The following is a 19,784-nucleotide window of genomic DNA, read 5'->3' on the forward strand; positions in this document are numbered from 1 at the left end:
GCGGGGTGGCAATGGAGCTGGTTGTTTGTTGCGGCAAAACAAGCCCCTCCGCAACCCCCCTGCGGTTTGTAGTAGGTTGCCACGGGGTGCCTGCGGAGTTGTCTACCTGGCTATGGGCAGAGTGCTCTTATGCGGTCTGCCTTGGCTGGCAGCCTGGTCGAGGTCCTCGTTGGCAGATTTTAATCGAGTAGGGGTTATAAAATCCCCGGGTCGATCTTGAGAACCAAGGTAAAAAGGGGAATTGGGTTTAATTTTAGTCGGTGGGGGTGGCGGAGGAACATCATCTCCGGCCATATTTGAGAAATTTTAGAGAAAAAAAAACGAAAGGAATTCAAAACCTGCTTTGATACCATGTTAAATTGCATAAAACCTCAAAAGCTTGATTCTCATTGATAGCTCTAATGGCCAATATATAATACAAGATTACCTACATAGGATAGAATTAGGAAACTAATCAAATATATCCCAAAAGATATTCTAGCCAAAAATATGGTCACCAAATATAATCTAATATTTCCTAAATATCTCCAATAAATACGCTTGGTACCTATTTTGATTTACTGAACTGGAGTTGAAATGAAATGAACATAATTGTTTGTGAGTGAAGGAAGTTAAAAATTGAACTAAACTGAATTGAAACTAAGCTGAAGAGAACGTGCCCTAAGTCTGATATGGTTAGATCTATTATTCAATCTAAGTTATTCTTTTTTATAATTTGGATATCTGAGTCCAATCTTGTTTCAAGCTTGCTTTTCACAAGCTCCGTCCAATCCAATCCAAATCTTTTTACTCTTACTAAATTATTATCCATTTTTTTAAAAGCAAACGAGAAGGTGAATTATTATTGCTTATCTTAATCCACCTAAGTAAAATACACTTTGGGGGAAGGAACACTTAGGGTTTCATTCACATTTACTAAACTGAGCTAAACTGAACTGAAGAGAACTGAACTGATTGGAGCTAAACTGAAATGAACTAAACTGAGCTAAAATGAATATTTTATGAGAAAGGGAAATTAAGAACTGAACTAATTAGAATTGAACTGAAGTAAAATTAAGTAAAAGTGAACAGGCCCTTAATATATACTCCCTCTGTTTTTAAATACTTGCTCCATTTCTATTTTTTGCATAATTCATTTGTCCTACTTTGACTAATGTTTGTGATTTATACATAAGAAAAAATATAGTCTTGTGGGTACTTGTTAGAATCATCTCAATGAATAGATTATTAATTTTCAATTGTTAGAATTTATACTTATTGATAATTAAAGATATTAGTGATCAAAGATTAGCATCGACATGCGTGTCAAAGAGAAATGGAGCAAGTATTTAAAAACGGAGGGAGTAACATTTAGGCCTAATAAAACTTATTTAAAAGTCAAATGATCCAAGCTATAATTTACTTTACTTCGCAAATATAAGCCCTGGTCACTTCATTGCTTTATACTCATATTGAATTTAAATTAATATAGAATTTAAAATTATGAACGGATTTTTCACCAAATACCACTGAGTTAAAGCTTAATTCACCATATACCATAGAAAACTTTCTAATACACCGTATAACCTTCAATTTAACTAAAATGTCACAACATGCCATTAATGACTAACGGACGTTAACACCGTTAGTCATTAAGGCTAATAAGGCCACGTGGCAACATATGATTGGTTCCCTTTTAAATTACTTTAATTATATAATTTTAATTAAAAAAAATAAAATAAAAAAAGAAAAGGAAAAAAACCCAGCCACCCACGTCCCTCCAGCCATCCACCACCGTCCCTCCAGCCACCCACGTCCCTCCACCCAGCCAGCCACCACCGGTCGGCGAAAAACTCGACCATAACCCTTGCGCTTGCGCCGAATTCCAACCACAACCCCCGCACTGACCTGAAATTCGACGAGAATACCCCCGTCGGGCCGCCGTACTCCCTTTCTCTTGAACCACCGGCGAAATCCTAGAAGAACAATCGAACCACCGATCGCGAAACAACCCATCTCCCTCGAAGAACCCTTCGCTAACCACCGGTCAGCGCCCAAACCACCCTCCCCCGCGCCGATGAATCAATTTCGCCCCTATTGTTGCCATTTCCACCCCAAACTAAACCACCACGTATGTCGAAATCCTAAAACCAAAATAATCTAGGGTTTTGATTTTGGTGTTTTAGGGTTTCGGGGTGGTGGTTTTCGGCAAGTTGGGCGGCGGCGACGTGTGGGAGTGGATTTAGGCTGCCGCGCGAAGGTGGTGGCTGGAGATTTCAGGAGGGAAAGGGGAATTCGTAGGTGGTGCTTGGGAATTTGAGAGGGATAGGGGAACTCGCAGGTGGTGGCTGGGAATTCCGGAGGGAAAGGTGGCTGGGGTCGGAAATTTCACCGGCGGGGAGGGGGGACGATCGCCGGCCAGCTGGGGGTAGGGTCAGGGCTAGGCTGGTGCCGGCGGTGGCTAAGGTGGTGGTGTTTTTTTTAAAAAAAAATTTAAATAATTTCTCTAAAGTTAGTTAATTAAATAAAGAATATTAATAAGAACCAATTATAAGCTGGCATGTGGCACAATTGACGTTAATGACTAACTGAGTTAACGGAAAGAGCAAGTTATGACATTTTCGTAAAACTGAAGGTTATATGGTGTATTAGAAAGTTTTCTATGGTATATGGTGAATTAAGCTTTAACTTAGTGGTATATGGTGAAAAATCCGAATTGTGAATAACACTTTGAACGCAAAACCTTTTATTTATATTATTTTGCAGTCTATATTTAAATACAGTGCTACGTGCTAGTTGGCTCGAGGTGGCAGTGTTAGTTGCCGGTGGAAATTGATTGGTATTGAAACCTTTTTTTTTTGTTTTTTTTTTTTGACGGGTTTTTGGTATTAGAACTTGGAAAGTTGGAAGGGAGTAAGAGAGCCAAAGCCTTAAAGGATAAATAAGTTGATTAACTCTAAAATGTGGGTGAATCTAAGTAATTTGTGGCTTGGTTTGGCTAATCACATTTGAAGCCGTTTTAAGTGTAATTTTTCAAATATTAAAAATATTAATTAAATTAAATAAATAAGTTAATAAAATTTTTGGAGTCTAAGAGGTGGATTCGAAGTTTAGTACATGTATATCTGCAAAAGAATTTAGAAGAAAATGGAGAGAGTACAAATATAAATCAGCAAAAGAATATACTAGTAAAAGAAAACAAAGATAGTACATGTATATCATCACTTCATCAGCAAAAGAATTTAAGAGTACTAAACTTTCGTAAGTGTGTAAATTCTACTCTGTAATATCTAAACGTTACATAGGTCATAGTAAGCAAAGATAAACACTAATCCAACATTCCCTATTTTTGCTCTTCTTCAACATAAATTTACACGCCTTATCGGCAAAGAATAAACGTATAGGTCCTATAACAGACTAGCTAATACATTGTGGTCCAAAAGTATCACCACATGTCCAAACAAACTAACTCCTATAACGATAAATGTATACGCACAAGGACATGACTCAAATGAGCATCGCTAAGCTCCCAACCCTTTCCCGTCCTTTAAACTACATCCCACGTTGAAGCCCTGAAGCGCATATCAAATTCCAAAACTGCTATAAATTATACAACAATGTAAATATCTTCCTCTAACCAGACTTTTCTTTAGCTTGCACGAATGAGGATCTTGTAGAATAGGGGAAGACAATCTCACAAAGATTATGAACAACTCCTTTGTCATAAATATTTTTCGTTACCACTGCCTCTGCATCTCTCAAAGGCGACCTTCTGAAATAGGATTTCCATTTGCTCTCAGGAGGCTTGCTTTCAGAGTTAAGCCCACTAATACTTGCCTTCAGGGCCGCGGCACCGACTTTTGCTTCATTTATCTTCCTCTGCAGGCTTATATGATCCTGCCACTTGTATGTCTGGTTGCACAAAACAGAACCAAAAGAATTATATAAGAGCTTCTGGATCTTCTCTTTTATTCCCTTTTTAGTTGATTTTTTTTTTTTTTTTTTTAGTTTGGGGATGAGTTTAGAGAAGAGGACTTCTGGTTGTGTTTCTCCAGCAGCCACTACCCTTTATAAGCCATTTATTTTCCTTTATCAAGCGCACCTAGAGTTTTAGGAACTACGGCAAATAATTACTTATAGGCATATAAGCAGGACAGAGAAGTCTAAGTTATGGAGAACTTGCATAGCATTCCATGAGAAAAATTAAAACTCAGTACCCTAAGCCTTACATGAGTGCATGATGCTAGTATGTAGCTCGTTCCTTTAGCTACTACTACTACTACAGCACTATTCATCTGACATTTTTTTTATGCCCAAGGACTTTGATCAACCATAAGAACCAGTGAAAATAATTTCATACCGCCCATCCCCCTAAAAAAATCTATTATTTAAGGCATACAACTTGAATTACCAATTCAGAAACTAAACTAAAAATCTTGAACCCTGAAAGAAGCATCATACGGTCCCAAACCTTAATTTTCAAGTATTCATTACATAGTATTAATCAATGGACAGCGGACATACCTCATTTGTAGTGGTATTTGTAAAACACAGTTTTGCATGGTAGCCGAAGAAAGCAGCCATTAGCAAAGAGACAATGGCAAGAAACACCATCAGAAGTATTTGAGTGTTATAGGAGCTCAACAACCACTGTTTAAGGACAGAGAAGAATAGAAAGAATCAGTAATCTGACTATCTTCTTTCAAAAAAAAAAAAAAAAATCTGACTATCTGAGTGCATAGACAGGAAGTTCAACACACACTACGTCACTACATGTAAGCATGGAAGTGAACACGGACATCAAAATAGATCGAAACAGTTAGGTTAAAAGTGTAAATGCCAAATTGTACTCCTTAAAAAGAAAACATGGTGGAGATCTGATTCAGTTTTTAAAGCTCAATGGTCACAGTATATGAGACCTTTTGAGCCCCAAAGGTTTCAGAAATTCAATATTAGGCTTCCTCAGGTACTAAATCAATGGAATCCTGATAGTACAATTAGACATTTAGCTTCTATATTGTTTGTATGTTCAATTCTTAATAAACCATCCAATCCTCTCCTGAATGACCCAGGAAGCCGGAAAGTCATCAAGATTCATTCTTCCAACCAAAAAAATAAAAAAACAAAACATCTCAATACATCCATAACCAGCAGAACAGGGTAGTTCCTTTTACCCATTGACATCATCTTGTATTCTAACTTTTTATTCTTCATTCTCTAATCTATGTATTCATCCTTATTTCATTGCGTGACAAAATTGATTAGAGTTTAACTATTCCAAGGTGAAACAAGTAAGACTTTACCCAGTAACAAATGTTTAACTGCGTAAATCTGGAGGTTCGACACTCATTTTTCACAGGTATCTATGGTCTTTAGAAACAAAAGGCCTACACTAAACTACTTTTATATTGGTAAATCATCAAAGTATGTCATGCTTCTTAACCTAATTTAACCAATTTACCTGTGCAAGATGAGGAGCTAACCCTCGGATTGAATTTTCAACACCATAGTAGACTGCAGATCACAAGGGAAAAAAGGTATTTCAAACAATATGCTAAATGGACAGGTTAGCGTGCAATTGCAAGGTATCAACAATATCAACCTGTCAGAATATGAATTATCCTCATTTCCTTCAACCGACTAGCCAGAATAAAAATTATAGCAATGGCTCCATATAGGCAAAGAAAGAAATGCCTGCAAGAGCACAACACATGTTAAACTGGAGCTTGCACGACATTTTTGCTTCACCTTCCCAAGGTTCAAAAGTGAAATTGTATTTTTAAAGCAATAGAAGAGTAATACCGCCATACTACATATAGTAATTCCTCTTCCAACTTCTATTTCGACCAAGCATTGTAAATTAAATACTATCATATAATCACATCATTTACATAGCTCCAAATAGACCCCAAAGCCCCAATATGATGGAAGACAGAGGGCCAGATTCTACAGCCAAATCCAAGCACAGAGTATTGTTGTTATATGGGCATGTGTCAAAGTTCAAAATTAATAGATTATCAAATTATATACTTCTTTTGTTTCTTTTTACTTGCAGCACTTTGACTTATAAATTGTTCACATACTCTGCTTCGCCAGCTTTGTTGATTATGGTTAAGGAAATATATACAGATATACCCACTACTCCGCGTAATATCAGCATAAGTTAGATCATAAATTCCACAGTACAGAAACCACATACTGCCCATACAAATACTCACCAACAAAGAAAAGCCATGAAGTACCTAGTGTTTCTTTCTCCAATACAGTTATTCTGCAGGTCAGAAAAACAACTCTGGTCAATAGAATTGAACACTACGAACTTTTAAAAAAGAAAAGTGTATAAGATTTACAAACCATCCATCCACAGTGATGATCAAAGCGTGCCACACAGCGATCGCACACACTGCAGTGCTTGGATCTTGCAGGTCTAAACCAACCAGAGATCTTGTCAATATACAATGAGCACAAGCTCCACGATAAAACATCTAGAAGATAAAGTGGTGTAACTCACTTCCAAATTTTGCAAGTTGAACATTCTTTTTCTGAATATATGACATCATCATAGGGATACGCAGAGATATACTGGGATACATTCTTCTCAGTCACAGTTCCAGGATCTGAAAAGCTGGTTAACAAGAATAATACAACACCTACACTGACAGCCAATATGCTTATATACCTGCAAAAACATATAATATAGATGACAAATCAAAAGAAATTATGTTAAAAAAGTATCATAGATAAGTATCATCCTTTATGTATATTATTTTCAGGTGGTATATTACCTATGAATTTCACCCAAATAATAATTAGGGATGTAAACAAACGAAGATGTCACAATAAAGTAGTATGTTGTTGAAAGTATTGCAAGGTAAAAAATCTGCAAAAAAACAAATAAATCACTGTAAAAAAAATTGGCACAAAATCAATTATTAGGGATAGACTCTGTCTCCAAGTTATACAAACAATACATGTTAAACACAGCGAATGCACCAACACAGAGACAGTATAAAATATGAGAAGATAGATCTCATTAATATCTCAACAAGACTTCATCCCTCTTGATAAATTGCTCCACACATGTTAGCTATCAGCATTCAGCGCCATTAAACTGAAAATACAACGATAGCCTATATACTTAATATTTTTCCCAAGTCTTACACTTACAACATTGCTTCCCAGCCTTATTTCTAAGAGAGTTAACACCATACCATCATCCTCACAATCAAGTATATTCAAAGAATACTTTAGGCCCTTGGTAAGTTACTCCAGTCATACATACTCTATCCACATCAAAACATACCTCACACTACCTTTTGAATGAATTCCCGTAAATAGGTTTTCAATAACCCTAGCTAAGTCACAAATGTATTTAACTATTGATCAGTTAAGTCTTAAGGAAAAATCTAATAATATGAATCTCGCCATAGGCCCTGATATAGCCCAATTTAAAAAAAATATATAAAAAAAATAAAAAAGAATTGCTTCTACTTAAAAAAAAGGAGCATGTTCTTGGCTGAAAACACAATTATGTCATCCTCGTTATTTACTTTATGAGATAGAGCTCAAACAAATCACTGTGAAACTATAAACATATATGCATATATGTACTTGAAAAAAAGGAAAGAATTTTCATGATTAAAGATTTCGAGTATTTTTAACGCATTTTACATAGTGTAGGAGAGTATAAAAGTAAGAAGATCACAGAACACTTGTGCACTCTGTAATCATCATATTCATCAACCAAACTCAACAAGTTTCAAAATTCACAAGGAAATACATTATGAATTCTTCTTAACCTAAATAGCTTCTTGTTTAAGTCATCTCAAAGCGGTAGTCAATTCTATGCATGATATATAACAGTATGGTTTTTGAAACCATAATAAGCAATAGCAATTATCATGTAAGCGAAGTAACAGTATCTTACATGCCAATCAAAGTCTCAGGAAAGATTGGAATGTATCAGCAGAGGTATTAAACAGATACTAAGGGTTATGAACTACCGAAGATGAAAAGTTTAACTCAAAGTTGAGATAGGTAAGATAGCTGCAGTGCTCATTAGGGGAAGGCAACAGCAGCATTACAGAATTAGTCTATCCTATGTCACAATTTAGGCAGGTAAACTAAAGCCAAAAGAATCATCTATCAATCTATGTGATCAATTGATGACATCTTAACATATAAGTCTGAGAGACCATGACAATATGATGGTCAAGATCCAACAATTAGCAGTAGCCACACCTTATAAAAGATCAGAATTTCCAAATTACTTCCAGAATTTCCTTTGTTTACTTTAAAAGTCCTCGACTTTACCATTTGAGCTCTTAATTCTTTTATACAATTTATCATATTGTGCTTTCAGATGCTCATATCCTTGAAAGATGCAGTTGACCAACTGTAAGATCATACGTAATGAAGATTTGAGGCTTGCTAGCCAAATGTACGTCTGGGAATCTATGTCTGGAGAGGATAGCTATCCCTAAGCATAGTTTTATGACATGAATGGCTACCAAACATGTATTGAAGAATGAAGATAGGATACAAGGATATGGGTTTGCATCTGTTAGTGCTTGGTTACTCTAGGGTGTGGAGATTGAAACACACGATCATCTATTTTTTAACTGCATAAATAGCAGGAAATGTTGTGACTAGCTATCTCAATGGCTTGGGAATGGTTCTAAGCACAACAGTCTGAATAGTGCAGTGAGGGTAAAAAAGAAGACAGGGGGATTCTAAATACAACAGAAACACCATTATTACCAATGCTCTGGCTATGATCTACCAGATATAGAGATATCGAATTCCAGAATTCTATACAAAAAATGATGTAAAGCGCAGAGTTCTAGCTATGGTGTGGTTTGATAGTCCCCTTCTATAATTGGGCTGTAACAGTTTATTTCAGGCTTTGTTTAGCCAAGGCAGTATTTTATATTTTTAGAAAATTTGGTTTTTCCCAAAGGTTCATCCAAATTGATTTCTTTGCTGTACAAAATTTGATGGAATGCAATATAATCCTTACCTTTCTTACCAATAAAAATAAAAAATAAAAAAAAATAAAAAAGATATACACACTGAGACAATAGCTATAGACATTAAAGTCAGTCTAAGAAGAATAAGAACTCAAACCAAACAAACAACCAAAAAGGATAATTAATCAATAACATATACGTAGTACAAAAGGTTAAGGTCAGAAGGTCCATGTTCCAAGTGGACAAAAGTACAACTATATTTAAGGATACAAAGAAGCTTCTACAGAATCCAGGGGAACTGTACCGACACACAATTACATGGCCTCAACTTCATGGTCAAATGACAGGGTAAAGGAAGGGTTTGAGGAAATACAAGAATGGTACTTAAAGATGGGAAGTATGATTATAAAGATGCAAAATTAAAGGGAAAGGAAGCGTTTTTGATATTCAAAGCAAAAACGTATATTAATTTTACTTTGTATTTTATAAATTACTTTCAAAGGAAGAAAAAAAGGATATAAACAAGATAACGAAGACTACAGATCTTTCTGTGATGAAATGTTTTAAAGATATTTCATAGCAGTTGTTCAGGATAAGAGAATTAAGAGTCTTAAGATTAGATGGAAAGAATAGTTAGAACAACTTTTTAATAAAGATTAGGCCAAGGCATGTAGGATACTTCTATCCAAGTTCGATCATGAGGTCAAGAGAACTTACTCGCTCCATCCCACAAAGATAATATTAGTTGGCTTTGGCATGGATGTTAAGAGTACTAAACTACTAATTGAATAAAAATTGTATATAGGTAGTGGAAGAAGAGAGTAAAAATGAAAGTAAATAGATGGCAGAGTAAAGAGCGAGAGAAAAAGGGTTGATGCAAGAAAAAGTGAACAAAAAAAATGGAAATTTAAATTGGTTAAAGTCAAGCCAAAGACCTTAATCTTCAAAGTTCAAACTACTTACTGGCAATCCATAACATTCTCCCCCTCCGTCGAAACTTAATTCTAACCGCATTCTAAGAAGTAAGTGGTAGGTTATCTCATTATTGTAAATCCTCTTCTAAATAAGCGTCAGGTTCATCCCATATATATGAAGGCCTTAAATTAATATGACTTAAAGATCATGACAGGAAAATAGAAACCCAATTCCGGTGTACCCATGATGAGTTGATGATGTTAGAAACTGCTCTTTTAGCTAAAGAACCCTCAAGAATAAGGACCAAGCACTTTAAGCTTTTCAACTTCAAACTCAATTATAAAGCATTCAAGTTCTTCTACCTCGTAACATTGAAGTTCCAACATCGATCATTAATTAGACATTGTATACATCAACATATACTTATGATTTGAGTTCCGTTATGAATCATACTCCCTCAATAACTAACTTCAATCATCTCAATAATGAGCTTAAAGGACAGCTTCAGAGTAAAAACATCCACCCTTAAATCTACTAACTCATTCTTCACAAATTCAAAAGTGAAATATTGCTCAAATAAAACTATAACTCCAACTTTCTGCGTACACTTTAGCATGAAATCCCTGAAGTTAACAAAGTTGGTGCACATCTAAAATTATCAAACAGCATCATACACAGAATACTTCCTAGTTTCCAAACCCCAATCACCGAGCATCTTTTTTCCTGGGGAGGTAAAAGCTTTGACGAATACTAAAGTAACTTCATCCCTTCAATTTCATTAACCAACAACAAAAGGAACTATACAAAAGAACAGGCAAATTGGCAACCCGCATTCGATTCTCCTACGATAAGAATTCTCAGTTCTCTTCACTTTGAAATTGATCATATTGATCAAACAAGATTTATAGCCAAGACATTCAATAAAAGGAATGTCAGAATATATGGCAATATATTCTAGGTTGACTTTGTATATAACTGATTTGGTTAAAGTATATTTTATAGCCTAGTTTATAGCTAATCAGCAAGCTTGATTATATCTTGTAATTGTATATTTATACCCCAAAGATAATCAATGAAAGGCAACGATCAAAACACTTTCATGGTATCAGTTTAAGGGTTCCGATCCTCGCATCCTCTATCCCTCTCACACGGCCCATAATCTCCTTCTTCTTCCTCAAATTATTCTTCCTTCCGCTGCAACCTATCCATGGCTGAAACTCCAAAATTTCATCCCGCCTTTACGCTCACAAACGTAAAGTCTCTTATACCAATTACCTTGGAATCCAATCATAGATTATACCACTCTTGGGCTGCACTTTTTAAAGTGCTGTGTCGAGTTCATGATCTCACCTCACATATCATTCCTCCTACGGAACCAACCGAACTCGCTGCATATGAAACTTCCAAGAAGGCAGACCCTGCTTATTGGAAACGATTAGATGCCGCGGTCCTTAACTGGATTTCTGGTTCTATTTCTCCATCTCTTCTCACTGCCATCTTACTCAAAGATGACACTGTCCATGGTGCTTGGACACGCCTCAAGTCCATGTTCCAAGACAACAAAGCGTCACGGGCTTCTCATCTCGAACAAGAACTTGCTGACCTTGATTTCGAGAACTTCTCTGACATTGACGGCTATTGTAATCACATCAAATCCCTTGCCGATCGTCTTGCAGATGTTGATGCTCCGATTTCCGATACCCGTCTCATCCTCAAACTGACAGCCGGTCTTCCAGAAGCTTATGCCGGAGCGGTGGATTTTATCCAAAATCAAGAACCTCTTCGCTCTTTCGAAAGTTACCGTTCTCGCCTTAAGTTAGCCGAGCGCACCATCAAGAACCGTCTCGCCAAGGGGGGTGGGTCCAGTCGCCGGCCGACAGCTCTCATCTCCACCGGAAGTCAGCAGCAGGCCGAGTCATCTGGGAACTCAACTCGGTCGACCACCAAAAACAAAAACCAAAAAAAAATATTCTTCTAAGCCCTCTAACAAAGGGCGCCCTTCAGGCCCAGCCCAGCAATCAGGCCCAAATAATGGGCAGCCCTGGTTTCAGCAAGGACCGTATATGTGGCCTCCATGGATGGGCCAGTGGCCCACTCCACCTTGTCCGTTCCCAACACAGAATTGGGCCCCACGGACTGTTGTCTCCTATACTGGTTCAAGGCCGACTGGGCCTGGGATTCTTGGCCCACCACCTCAAGCGTACAGTGCTCATGAAAATGGTCCAAATCCCACTCCTACTCACATTGAAGCTGCTTTGCAAATGCTTACCGATCTCAACCGTCCGGATCCAAATTATTATATGGACACTGGCGCCACATCTCATATGACGGCCGATCAAGATATTCTCTCTACCTATGTCAATTCGAGCATTAAAAATCATAACATTGTTGTTGGTAGTGGTGATTTAGTTCCAATTATTGGTCATGGTAGTGCTACTTTGCCCTCCCCGTACCCTCCATTTACCTTAAACCATGTTTTACATCCTCCTAAAATAATAAAGAGCTTGATATCCGTCCGTAAATTCACAACAGACAATATGGTTTCTATTTCCTTTGACCCTTATGGCTTTTCTGTGACTGATTTACAGATGGGAGCCCACCTAATGAGATGTGACAGTACCGGTGACCTTTATCCCATCTTTCCACCCAGTCAAGCCAACTCATCAGTTTCACATTCAAATTTTTCTGCAATTTTTTCCGATCATCTTTGGCATAATCGGTTAGGACACCCCGGCGATGTTGTTCTTAGATCTTTAAGTAATCAAAAATTTATTGAATGTAATAAGGCTTGTACTTCTTTTTGTTCTTCGTGTCCTTTAGGGAAACACGTTAAACTTCCTTTTTATGATTCTATGTCGCACACCGTTTTTCCATTTGATATAATTCATAGTGATCTATGGACTTCCCCCATTTTCAGTTCTTCTAGTCATTGTTATTATCTATTGTTTCTTGATGACTACAGCAAATTTTTATGGACTTATCCTATTGCAAAGAAATCTCAAGTTAAACATCTTTTTCAATCTTTTCATAAGATAGTCCAAACTCAATTTGAACGTAACATTAAGACTTTCCAATGTGATAATGGCACCGAGTATGTTAATGGTACTCTTAAAAAAAAATGAAAATCATGGCATGCTCTATCGTCTTTCTTGTCCTCACACCTCTCAACAAAATGGAAAAGCCGAACGCCACATAAAATCAATAAATAATATTATTCGGACCCTTCTTGCTCATGCTTCTTTGCCTCATTCTTTTTGGCATCATGCTCTAGCCATGGCTACCTATCTCCTAAACATATTACCAACCAAAGTCTTAGGTTATAAATCTCCTACTCAAGTTTTATACCAACGTGATCCTAGTTATTCGGCTTTACGAGTCTTTGGTTGCCTATGTTTTCCTCTCTTCCCTTCCCCTACTATAAACAAATTGCAAGAACGGTCCACCCCTTGTGTCTATCTTGGCCCCGCGCCAAATCATCGTGGTTCGAAGTGCTATGATTTATCAAATGGCAAAATCATCATTAGTAGGCATGTGAAATTTATTGAAAACGAATTTTCGTTCTCAAAATATCACAAACCGAAAATTGATGATTATGATTTTTTGGATTACAATCCATTAAATCACCTAGCCCATTTACGCACCACTCAACCCGTCACTTCTCCTTTCACGGCCCAGTCTACTCCTCCTCAAGAGCAGCATCATGCTCCTTCACCTGGGCCTCCCTCTACTGGGACTTCCTCCCGCTCCAACCCACAGCCCACTGTCGCATGTCGCATCTCCATCTGTGGGCTCCCAGCAATCCACCCAACACACTCCAACCCTTCAGCCTTTCTTTTTCGACAGCCCAATCCTCACTTCCTCACGAAGTGAGGATTTCTCATACCCCTGACTGACAGTAACTCAACCGACCCCACTGTCCACATCAGCCCCGCCCCCACCACTCACATTTCCGGCCATCCACCAACCCAAACCCATCCTATGACTACCCGAGCAAAAAATGGCATTGTAAAACCTAACCCGAAATATTTTTCCAACCTAAACACGATGACCACTACCACTATATCTCCTATACCAAAGGACCCGGTTAGTGCTATCCGTGACCCTAATTGGAAAAAGCAATGTTGGAAGAATATAATGCTCTTATTGATAATCATACATGGGATTTGGTTCCTCGGCCCTCTAATGTGAATGTTATTCGTTCTATGTGGATATTTTGTCATAAACGAAATTCTGATGGTTCTTTTGAGCGATATAAGGATCGTCTTGTGGCTGATGGCAAGACTCAGCAGCAGGGTATTGATTGTGATGAGACTTTCAGTCCGGTTGTCAAACCGGATACTATTCGTACTGTTCTAAGCATTGCTATTTCTCACTCTTGGCCGATCCATCACTTGGATGTCAAGAATGCTTTTCTTCATGGTAAGCTCAATGAAACAGTTTATATGTATCAACCCATGGGTTTTCGTGACAAGATCATGTTTGCTTATTACGGGGATCTCTCTATGGTCTAGCGGTTTGCAGATTTTGTCACCTCTATTGGATTTACTAACAGTAAATCTGATACTTCTCTGTTTATCTTGAGACAGGGCACTGATACTGCTTATATTCTGTTATATGTTGATGATATCATTCTTACAGCATCCTCTGATCGTCTACAGACACATATTATGGATCTTTTGGGCTCCGAATTTGCAATGAAGGATTTAGGTCCTTTGAGTTTCTTTTTGGGCATTGCTGTAACTCGTGATGCTAATGGTATGTTCTTGTCTCATAAACAGTATGCTTCTTCTATTATTGAAAAAGCAGGCATGTCAAACTGTAGCCCTTGTCCGACACCAGTTGACACCAAACTCAAGCTTAGTGCTTCTCATGATGCTCCATATGAGGATCCTACTAAGTACAGGAGTCTTGCAGGTGCTCTATAGTATCTGACTTTTACTAGACCTGATATCTTATGCAGTTCAGAGTCTTGCAGGAGTCTGCCTTCATATGCATGATCCGCGCAATGCGCACATGGGAGCCTTAGAAGCGTATTATACGCTACTTACAGGGTACTTTGTCTTTTGGTTTGCATCTATACAAGTCCTCTATTAATAAACTTGTTGCTTATACTGATGCGGATTGGGGGGATGCCCCGACACCACGCGCTCTACTTCTGGTTATTGTGTTTATTTAGGGGATAATTTGATTTCTTGGTCCTCTAAACGGCAACCTACATTGTCTAAGTCTAGTGCAGAGCCGGAGTATCGCGGGGTTGCTAATGTGGTATCTGATTCTTGCTGGATCAGAAATTTGTTGCTAGAGCTTTATTTTCCTATTCATACAGCAACTATTGTGTATTGTGACAATGTGAGTGCCATCTACCTATCTGGAAATCCAGTGCAGCTTCAACGCACGAAACACATTGAGATGGACATTCATTTTGTTCGGGAGAAAGTCGTTAAAGGCGAGGTACGAGTTTTACATGTTCCCTCTCGATATCAGATTGCAGATATTTTTACAAAGGGACTTCCCTGGGTTCTTTTTGATGACTTCCGTGTCAGTCTTAGCGTCTGTGAGTCTCCCGCTACGACTGCGGGGGAGTGTTAGATATATTCTAGGTTGACTTTGTATATAACTGATTTGATTAATGTATATTTTATAGCCTAGTTTGTAGCCTAATTTGTAGCCTAGTTTATAGCTAATCAGCAAGCTTGACTATATCTTGTAATTGTATATTTATACCCCAAAGATAATCAATGAAAGGCAACGATCAAAACACTTTCAAAGAACAAAATTAAACTACCAATCCTACTGATACAGAACATTAGAACAATGAACAATTGACCCAACTCAACTCAAAGAAGTGAGCATGATTCACCCCAAAAATTGCCCTTAATTAATCCCCATTTTCAGCTCTTACAAACCCCAAAACATCAATATACCAATCAAAATTCAAGAAAAACAAATCCACAATAACATTAAGTTATACAAAACATAGATTAAAATCTCTCTAAAAATCAAAAATAACAAAATTACCTGCAAAGTAGGGTTAGAACGATAGCAACAGTAGTACTCGACTGATAGAACTGCATTCATACCTCGATCTCCACAAACCCATCCCACAAATCTCCTAAAAAATCCAAACAAATTAATTAGAAGGGTTAATTTTCAAAACTCATGAAATAAAATTGAAATTAATAAGATATAGAAGAGAAGATTTACAGGAAGTAATCGTAGGCGCCAAAAGTGATGAAATTGTGAATGCGTTCGATGAAAGTACCCTGAAAAATTGGCCATTGCCCACATAAAAAGGAGACTATTACTAAGGTTGTGATTATGCCATGGCAGACTAGAGCCCACTGAACCGCCATTGATGGGGAGGAGAGAGAAAATTTGGTTATTCAAGATTGAAGACTCGAATAAGGGAAGACTTGTAGTTCAAGGACTTTTGTATTGTTGTAAGTTACTGATGTTAAAGTTTACTGGAGATTTCTGGCAGATCTCTGTCTGTGAGTCAAGTTCATAAATCGGAAAAATTAGTGAACAGTCTAATCTAATAATTCTATGAATAGTATGACAATTTGTCAATTTGACTATGTATATCAGTAATATGCGATTTGAACTAAGTTTGGGTAAAAGTACAATTCTACTAGTATTCAAATTCAATTTTCAATTTTACCAATGAAAATAAAAATAATTTGAAAAAATTTTATGGACATACCAATTTAATAATAAGATACTCTGTTAACACATACAAGTATTTGTTTTTATTTACTTTGTATATATTTCTTCTATGTATTTCTTTGACAATCAATATTTTGACTTTTACACTATTTATATATTGTACTCTATTTTACTAGATTTGATAATTTATAGTCAAGAAAAACTAAAATCTTATTAGATTCCTGTCAGTTTGTATTTTATTAATATATAATTCATATACAAAGTAATTTTTACTACATATTACGGAGTAATATTAAATTATACTTGTAGTAAAGATTGAAATAATGCATTGACAAACATGTAATAAAAAGTGTTGCATTTAAAAGTAAACAATTTAGTTTGATTGCACAATTAGTAAAAGGTGTTCCAAAAATAAAGATATTCAACAAGGTTATAAAATAAATAATGAATGTATAAACTGATATGGTACTCCGTATTAATTTCAAAATACAAAATAAAATCAATATTTAATCGGTGTAATTTTTAACTGCCTTAGGATTGTACTCCAATATACAGAGTGCTGGAGCATAATTTTTTCAGAATGGCTTTAAAAAGCTAAAAATTCATTAAAATTGATTCGAATAACCCCTGGCCTCATACCAAGGCCATATGCTTTAGGATTAGCTAGGCCTAACCCACAAGCTACATGCCATAATATGTCAAAAATTTCAAAAGGTTATCTAAGTCCATTTGCCATGACTATGACGTGCTTGCATGACTAAGCAAAATTTTAACATGTTTTATCTTAGAATGCCAAACTTGGTCGTGATTATCCCAAATAAAGGCAACTCATGATCCAACACATACAACCTAGTGAACCTACTATGCCTAACAATGGTCTAACCCAATGGCATATTTAGATCCTCTAGTTGATAATGTAGTTATCCTCTAGTTGATAATGTAGTTAAGAACTCATCATTCAATTGTTATTATGCTGTAATTATTGAGTAAATTATACCAAGTAGACAAATTCCACATAGCATTTTCTTGTCACTATATCATACTACTACATACAAGTATATCTTCTACAACGCACTTACAACATACTCAAATCAACGTTTGTTTGATTGATCCAATTAACAAATTGCTCTTCAAAAACAATGTTTAAATCAGTTTAAAAAATAATTATCATCAATTTAATTAATACGACATCAAATACTAATGCAGAGTATCCAACTTTCCAGCCACCCCCCTAAAACACTAGTGTTCAAATGGTTAAAGATGACAGCCTAAACTCAACAAAAGCAACTAGTTTTGATTTTCAAATGCAGGCAAAAAGAACGAAAACTCTATGAAGTAAAATGATGAATAAATGCAGAAAATACTTAGAAAGTCGACTACAAATGACGAAATTCAGAAAATTCACAATTCTCCATTAGAAAATAGCAAATCCGATAATTAAAATCCCATAAACTAACTAATACTGCATTACATAAACATTATAACCCCCATTGATTGCTATATCTAAAAACAAAAAGGGGAAGAAAACCAAAACCAAAACCCCCAGTAAAATCCCCCAAAAAGAAAAAGAAAAGAAATTATACTAAGCTTTAATTTCCTTGTTTTTAAGTACATCCGAGAATATTCTAGAACTCTTGAGATTGAGTATTATCTCCTTTACCACCGCCAATCTTCTTAGGCAAAAGAGTCTGATGAATGTTTGGCAAAACGCCGCCGTTTGCGATTGTTACTTGCCCTAATAGCTTGCTCAACTCTTCATCGTTTCGAACTGCTAGTTGAATGTGACGCGGTACTATTCGAGATTTCTTGTTGTCTCTTGCGGCGTTTCCGGCCAACTCCAATACCTGCATCAATTTCAAATTTACCAGAAATTTGTTAGAACAAACCCTAGAATCGCTAATTTTTGTAAAAATTGATTCAATTGAAGTGAAAAATCAGCAGAGTTAAATTGATTGAATGATTAATTGCAGATTAATCAAGCTTAATTGACCTATTAAGAAATCATCGATTTTGCAGGTTTTGAAGCAAAATCGATTGAAATGAATCAAAATCAACTGGAAAATTGTGAATTAAATTAAATCATTCGGAAAATTCAGAACATCGATCAGCACCAAAAGCATGAGAAATTATAGGTTCAAAACTCCTCAAATCCAAAAAAAATAACCAAAGAAAACGAGAAAACTTAATCAACATCAATCCAACAAACTTCAGCAAACTCAAAACATCAAATCATTTTCAAAAACTTTCAAAAAACACGATCTGAGCAGTTAACCAAAAAAACATAGAGGATTGAGAAAACGAAATACCTCAGCAGCGAGATACTCGAGAACGGCGGAGAGATAAACCGGAGCACCAGCACCGACACGCTCAGCATACTTTCCAGCCTTCAAAAACCTAGCGATCCTACCAACAGGAAACTGAAGCCCAGCTTTCGACGACCTCGAAACCGATTTAGAAGCCTTAGGCTTGCCTCGGCCGCCTTTGGTGGATGCGCCGCCTTCTTTGCCGCTCATATTGTTGCCGGAAACCTACCGGAGATCGGAACCCTAGGAGAGAGAAAGTGATCGGTGGAAGAGAATTGCGGTGGTGGTATTGTAGTGAGAGAAATCAGGGTTAATAATGAGGACTGTTGAGAGAGATAAGAGATGAGTTTGGTTTATATAGAACGGTTTGGTGTGTTTTGATTGGTTGAAAGGGGGTAACACGGATTGCCAACGTGGCAGGATGGGGTCACGTATGGAAATTCGCGGGAAAGTTTGATTTTGTGGTTGGGTTCGAAAAGTTTTTTGGATATTTAATTCCCCCTTTGTAAAAGTTTATGAGTGATGAAAAAATTATGGGGTTTTTTTTTTAGTGTTCCTTATTTTTGGGCACTTGGTTTGGCTGTAAAAACGGGTATAATATGAAAACAAAAAAATATTAAGGGGCCGCTTGGTGGGGGTTAATCATTAAAGAATGGGAATCAACTGTCTTCATTCTTTTTGTTGTTGTTTGTTATACCATTTTTCCCACTCTTTACCCTCTTCATTCCCCAAATCCCTCTAAATTCATTCCCCACCCCCCTAGGTATTTCCATTCTTATTCCCTATCCACCTTCACACGTACTAATACCACCGGAAAACCAGCCCACCTCCATATCTGACCACCGCCGCCCCTACCCTGACCACCTCTGCCCCTCCCCCAATCCTCGCCGCCTTCCCCTCCCCCGCAAAAACATCCCACAACCACAGAAAAACCCTAGAATCCCCTCCCTAT

At 37.0% G+C, this 19,784-nt stretch overlaps 2 protein-coding genes across 3 annotated transcripts; both read right to left on the reverse strand.

Annotated features, from left to right (window-relative positions):
* Window positions 1-2,824: 2,824 nt before the first annotated feature.
* LOC110708555 (probable protein S-acyltransferase 17) lies at window positions 2,825-16,389 on the reverse strand. Of its 2 annotated transcripts, none has more exons than XM_021886720.1 (10): window positions 16,068-16,389; window positions 15,882-15,975; window positions 6,765-6,859; window positions 6,491-6,658; window positions 6,334-6,406; window positions 6,222-6,250; window positions 5,582-5,673; window positions 5,441-5,493; window positions 4,504-4,629; window positions 2,825-3,891 (listed from the first exon to the last, which is right to left on the reverse strand). In XM_021886720.1, the coding sequence occupies exons 1-10, from the start codon at window positions 16,214-16,216 to the stop codon at window positions 3,613-3,615; spliced, it is 1,158 nt and encodes a 385-aa protein (XP_021742412.1). In that variant the 5' UTR covers window positions 16,217-16,389; the 3' UTR covers window positions 2,825-3,612. The 2 variants fall into 2 exon arrangements, with proteins under 2 accessions (XP_021742412.1, XP_021742411.1); XM_021886719.1 differs by having other exon boundaries at window positions 6,198-6,250.
* Window positions 16,390-17,912: 1,523 nt separating this feature from the next.
* On the reverse strand, window positions 17,913-19,174 carry LOC110708556 (histone H2AX-like). The gene is made up of 2 exons (XM_021886721.1): window positions 18,836-19,174; window positions 17,913-18,373 (listed from the first exon to the last, which is right to left on the reverse strand). The coding sequence occupies exons 1-2, from the start codon at window positions 19,040-19,042 to the stop codon at window positions 18,155-18,157; spliced, it is 426 nt and encodes a 141-aa protein (XP_021742413.1). The 5' UTR covers window positions 19,043-19,174; the 3' UTR covers window positions 17,913-18,154.
* Window positions 19,175-19,784: the final 610 nt, after the last annotated feature.

Source organism: Chenopodium quinoa, unplaced genomic scaffold (genome assembly GCF_001683475.1).
Source record: "Chenopodium quinoa cultivar QQ74 unplaced genomic scaffold, ASM168347v1, whole genome shotgun sequence".
NCBI lineage: Eukaryota > Viridiplantae > Streptophyta > Magnoliopsida > Caryophyllales > Amaranthaceae > Chenopodium > Chenopodium quinoa.

What these genes read in the sequence shown, in the direction of transcription:
- LOC110708555 (XM_021886719.1), bottom strand. Translation starts at nt 16,216, where the DNA reads ATGGCGGTTCAGTGGGCTCTAGTCTGCCATGGCATAATCACAACCTTA. An exon ending in GGCGCCTACGATTACTTCCT is followed by an intron (nt 15,976 to 16,067) that starts GTAAATCTTCTC and finishes TGGATTTTTTAG; the next exon opens with GAGATTTGTGGGATGGGTTT. An exon ending in GTTCTAACCCTACTTTGCAG is followed by an intron (nt 6,860 to 15,881) that starts GTAATTTTGTTA and finishes GTTTTTTTGCAG; the next exon opens with ATTTTTTACCTTGCAATACT.
- LOC110708556 (XM_021886721.1), bottom strand. Translation starts at nt 19,042, where the DNA reads ATGAGCGGCAAAGAAGGCGGCGCATCCACCAAAGGCGGCCGAGGCAAG. An exon ending in TCGAGTATCTCGCTGCTGAG is followed by an intron (nt 18,374 to 18,835) that starts GTATTTCGTTTT and finishes AAATTGATGCAG; the next exon opens with GTATTGGAGTTGGCCGGAAA.